General features: G+C 42.2%; 1 protein-coding gene across 1 annotated transcript; it reads right to left on the bottom strand.

The window, feature by feature from the left end:
• Positions 1 to 1,920: 1,920 nt before the first annotated feature.
• LOC123949085 (olfactory receptor 8B3-like) lies at positions 1,921 to 2,796 on the bottom strand. The gene has a single exon (XM_046016397.1). The coding sequence runs from the start codon at positions 2,794 to 2,796 to the stop codon at positions 1,921 to 1,923; it is 876 nt and encodes a 291-aa protein (XP_045872353.1).
• Between the last annotated feature and the right edge of the window lie 2,872 nt (positions 2,797 to 5,668).

Here is a 5,668-nt window from a genome sequence, read left to right on the forward strand (position 1 = left end):
TGTCTATGCAATAAATGTATATTGAGAATCACTTGTGTTTCCTATGGTAAATATTAAACCTCTGTCAAGAGATGCTTAACACATAGCATTTAGCTGGAAAGTGGATTATATTTTATGGATGTTCTGAAAACTGCCATATCTGTGAAACAGTGACATTTCAAGGAGACACATTATAGGCAAAGGAAGTGTACAGACAGGAGTACAAATTTTCTGATTCCTGAATCCAATAGCACAGTATAAGAAAACCCCCATAGGTACAAGATTACTATACTGTTACTTTACATGATCATTTATATAACTGTTTATCCTTTCCAAGAGAACAAAACAAGTTCCATAATGACAATGTGAAAAACAAGGATAAATTTATTGATTAATCTCATTTCTCAATGGTTAAAGTGGTAAAAAGCAGAAGACATCATGAAAATTATGAGGAAAATCTATCATTAAGAAATTGGACTTTCCTCCTCCCTGTCTGACACATAGCCACATCTTCTGGTGCAGTTACAGCACTATCCCCAAACTCAATGATGAAGGTTGGAATAAGTGGATTTGGCCATATTGGGCACCTGGACACCAGGGCTGCTCTTAACTTGACAAAGTGGACACTGTCATCATTAAAGACCCCTTCTTTTGACCTAAAGTACATAATCTACACATTCCAGTATGATTCCAACCATGACAACTCAAAGATACAGTCATGGTTGAGAACAGGAATCCTGGCATCAAAGCAAAGCCCATCTCGATCTTCCAGGAGTGAGAGCCCACCAACATCAAATGGGGTGATGCTGATGCTAAGTATGCTGTGCAGTCCACTAGGGTCTCTGCCATCATGGAGAATACTGGAGCTTAAGTGAAGGTGGGTTTAAGAGGGTCATCTCTGCCCCTTCTGCTGATGCCCCTATGTTTGTGATGGGTGCAAACCATGAGAAGTATGACAATTCCTTCAAGATTGTCAACAATGCCTCCTATACCACCAACTCCTTGGCCTCTCTGGCCAAGGTCATCCATGAGAACAATGGCATTGTGGAAGGACTCATGACTATAGTCCCTGCCATCCTGCCATCAAGAAACTGTGCATAACCATACTGCGAAGCTGTAGTGTGATAGCCAAGGGGCTGACCACAACATCATCCCTCTTTTTACTGGTACTGCAATGCTTTGGGGAAGGTTATCTCTGAGCTGAATAGGAAATTCTCTGCATGGCCTTCCATGTTTCCACCCCTAAATTGTCGTTGTAGATCTGATCTGCCACCTAGAGAAAGCTGCCCAATATGATGAAGTCAAGAAGGTGATGAAGCAGGCATGGAAGGGCCCCTTCAAGGATATCCTGGGCTCCACTGAGGACCAGGTTGTCTCCTCAGGCTTTAATAGTGATGCTCACTCTTCCACCTTCCATGTCGATCCTGGCAGTACATTCAATGATCACTGTGTGAAGCTCACTTCCTGGTATGACATGAACAGGGCTGGTGGTGGACTTTATGGGCTACATGGCCTCCAAGGAATAAGAGCCCTGTGGACGACCAGCCCCAGAGATAAAAAGAGGAAGAACGGGGCCCTCAGCTGCTTGGGAGTCCTTGCCCCAACACATCCACATACATGCTGAGAATACCCTGACCTCTATATAATTTCCATCCTTTACGCCTATAAAGGAGGGACTTGGAGAGCCCTAACTTGTCATATAACATCAGTAAAGTATATTTTACCAAGTTAAAAAAATAACTGAAAACAAACTGACAGATGACTCAAATTTCCTTCACTATGGTAAGAAAGATATAGGACATGAACACTCCCACCTAAAACAATTCTGATGAAAGAAACAGAATATAGCAGTCCTATAACTACACCCACAGACAGTGATTCTGATCAAAACACTCTCCTACTCTGGGTTTTTCTCAGAGCAAGTTTAACATCTTTGTTTCTCTAGCTGTAAATGAAAGGGCTCATCAAAAGAACTGTTTTGGTGAAAAAGACAGAGGATATTTTCCCCTCATCCATAGACCCAGCAGAAGATGGTTTAAGATACATAAATGCACCTGATCCAAAGAACAGAGAAACAGCAATTATGCGTGAACTGCACGTGCTGAAGGCTTTGGACCTGCCCTCAGTGGAACTGATGTGCAGGATGCTGGACAGGATGAAACCATAAGAGACAAAGATGGTGACACTGGGCACGATGATATTCATACCCACCACAACGAAAACCAACAGCTCATTGACATAGGTACTGGTGCAGGAGAGCTGAAGTAGAGGGAGGATGTCACACAAATAATGGTTGATGGTGTTTGCATCACAGAAGGTCAGTCTCAGCATGCATCCTGTGTGAGCTGTGGCATCCAAAAATGACACCAAATAAGAACCAAGCATAAGGCTGGAACACACTTTGGGGGACATGGCAACATTATATAAGAGTGGGTTACAGATGGCCACATAGCGATCATAGGCCATTGATGTCAGCACGTAAGCTTCAGAAATACCAAAACCACAGAAAAAGTAAAGTTGGGTCAAGCATCCCTTGTAGGAGATAATATTCTTCTTTGATGTGAAGTTAATCAGCATTTTGGGTGTAAACACAGAAGAATAACAGAGGTCTATGAAGGACAAATTGAAGAGGAAAAAGTACATGGGGGTGTGCAGGTGTGAATTCAGCAGGATTAGAGTTACCAAGCCCAAATTTCCCAACACAGTGACCACATACATGAGTAGAAACAGGCAGAACAGGGGGAGCTGGAGATCTGGTAAGTGTGTTAGCCCCATCAGAATGAATTCAGTCACAAAGGAAGCATTTTCAGGAGGCATTCTTCTCTAAGGGGATCTATGAACACAGGAGAGAAAAAAAAAGTTACACAGAGAACAACTGAACATTTCCCACCATATCTCCTCTCACAGAAGTTGGGTTTGTACTGGGAATATTTGAGTCTACCGCAAACTGGACCCACAGAATCTGCTTTGTCATTATCATGAATCTAGTGACATGGACATTTTCTTATTAGAGGCTCTGTAAGCTGTAAAACAAAGAGCATTAAAACTTAGCCTACAAAATGAAGGCCAATGCTTCCATATGCCAACAGGACTGTTATCAAAACCAAGGGTTAGGGAGAAGATTAGATCAGAAGGGAATTGCCTTCTCTCATTTCACTTCTTTGTACATACAACCCCTCCCCTAACCAGTGAAATGGAGGCAGCAACACCATCAAATGGGTACTGGCTTTCAGGGGGATTGGACTTCATGTGGTGGGAAAGAAGAACATTGTTCTAATCCAAAAATAAAGGACCAGAGTCTAGGAGAGTTCAAGTTCCTGCCCCATGTACAGAATAAAAACAATGAATGTAGAAGAATGAGTGTTCCATCAATGGAACTGACCAATAAATTGCATCCTTGAAACCTAATAATATTTCTAAACCTTCCTTGCTCTGTCACCCTCCCCTAAACAGGTCCTTCTACTAATTTCATGTGAGTCTGAGGACTGTAAAGACCTGGAAAGAAATTGGCATCTATGATCCCTAGACTTCCATCATAAAAGAAAGACATGAATAGGGGCACCTGGGTGGCTTAGTCAGTTGGCATCTGCCTTCAGCTCAGGTCATGATTCCAGGTTTCTGGGATGAAGCTCCACATCCAGCTCCCTGTTCAGCAAGGAGTCTGCATCTTCCTCTCCCACTGCTCCTGCTCTCTCAAACACTGCTTCTCTCAAAGAAACTCACCCTCCTTAGGCAAGAACACATTGATCCTTCCTTACCAGTATTATCCCTGTGTTCCTGAAAGGGCAATCACTGTGGCTTTGCTACCTTCAATTCTATGAGGACACAGTCCACACTTAATTTCTGAGGAGCCCTGGAAATCCTTCTGAACCACAGACAATAATTTCTGATTATGAGTTCTCTTAAGCAGCAGACCAAAATAAACAGCCTTTATTATGATCATTTTGCACTTGGTAAATCACAGAAGACTTACGGTGAGGGCAATGATATAATGTCCTCAGTTATAAACAGGGCAGAAACTTGCTCAGTCTCTTCCACAGGGAATGGTTTCTGGGGTAATACAGTCTTGAGGGGATTGTATTTTCACAGAGGACCACAATGTGTCTCTAGTCCCTTTGGAGCTCAATATTTTACTCAAAGTTACACTCCGCTGGGATCAGATATCCCCCGAGAGGAGCCAAAAATAAATTCCCATTTCCAGATCAACAAGATGGCAGAAGAGGAAGCTCTAGAACTTCTTATTTTCCATGAACACCCTTATTCAAAAATGTTTCACATACACATATTCCCGTTCTAAGAAATCCAGACAGTGGTTAAATAGTCCTGCTCCCAGTTAAACAACAAATCTAGACACATTCTCTAACATTTTAGGGAAATTCTAGATATCCTTTTTTTTAACAGTTATACTTGCACAGCACCTTCAAATCGGAACAATTTGAAGCCAGTTCCTGGCTTCTCCCTGAGGAGGGAAAGAATTGCACCATCTGTCCAATACCCCAACTTTTAAAACATGTGCCTAGAAGACTGGCTTCTAGATAGTCTGTGTCAGAAAGTAGAGGGGATATAGGACACAGCATATGTCAGCTGCCTGGGGAGAGAGACAAAGAGAAGGTGGTGTGGGCTAGAAGCCACCAGAGCTCCTTCCCCTGGCTCAGCATAGAGGAAGTGATTAAAAAGCTCTTTTTGCAGCTTCTCTCTGGTGAGGAGAAAAAATGTGTGCTACGCATCCACCAAGCAATACAACTTACCTGTGAGCTGCCTGAGGAATTGGTTTCAGTCCTGCTTGTTTTAAAACACAGACACAATCCATCACACAATGGATGAAGACATGGGTGTGGGGGAGCATGGGGAGAAGTGAGGGGGGGCACTACAACTAATAACAAAGAAAGAGGGTTAGACTGCAGAAAATTGAGAGGCCACGGACTCTGAAAAACAACCTGAGGGTTTTGAAGGGGTGGAGTGTGGGAGGTTGGGGGAACCAGGTGGTGGGTAATAGGGAGGGCAAGTATTGCATGGAGCACTGGCTGTGGTGAAAAATAATAAATACTGTAATGCTGAAAGAAATTTTAAAAAATTGTTAAAAAGAAAAAGAAAATTGAGAGGACTCCAAAGTCCCTGGCCAGGCTTGTTGGTGGTAACTTCTCTAGCCCAAGGCCAGTCTATGAATGTTAGGACAAATTGGTGTTTTGCCTAATGTGCAGACACCAGTGTAGAGAAGCAATGAAAGTGAAGAGAAGTTGAAATACTTTCCATAAAGGAATAAGGGCAATATCCACAAACTGACACTAATGAAATGAAAATATGCAATTTACCTGACAGAGAATTTAAATGACTGTCCTAAGATGCTCACTGGAGTCAGAACAATACAAAAACCAAGAGAAAATTTCAACACAGAGACAGAAAACTTAAAAGTAACAAACAGAAATCATGGAGCTGAGAAACACAATATCTGAACTAAAAAATTCAGCAGAGGGGCTCAAGAGCAACAGAGACTGAACAAAAGAGAGGATCATTAATTTGATTAAAGATCACTGTAGAAAGAAGATATGGTCCATATATGCAATGGAATATTATGCCTCCATCAGAAAGCATGAATACCCAACTTTTGTATGAACACAGATGGGACTGGAAGAGATTATGCTGAGTGAAGTAAGTCAAGCAGAGACAGTCAATTATCATATGGTTTCAC

This window comes from Meles meles, chromosome 8 (assembly GCF_922984935.1).
Source record: "Meles meles chromosome 8, mMelMel3.1 paternal haplotype, whole genome shotgun sequence".
In the NCBI taxonomy this organism is placed as follows: domain Eukaryota; kingdom Metazoa; phylum Chordata; class Mammalia; order Carnivora; family Mustelidae; genus Meles; species Meles meles.

Bases quoted from the DNA above. Each gene is read 5' to 3' on its own strand.
- LOC123949085 (XM_046016397.1), bottom strand. From the start codon at position 2,796: ATGCCTCCTGAAAATGCTTCCTTTGTGACTGAATTCATTCTGATGGGG.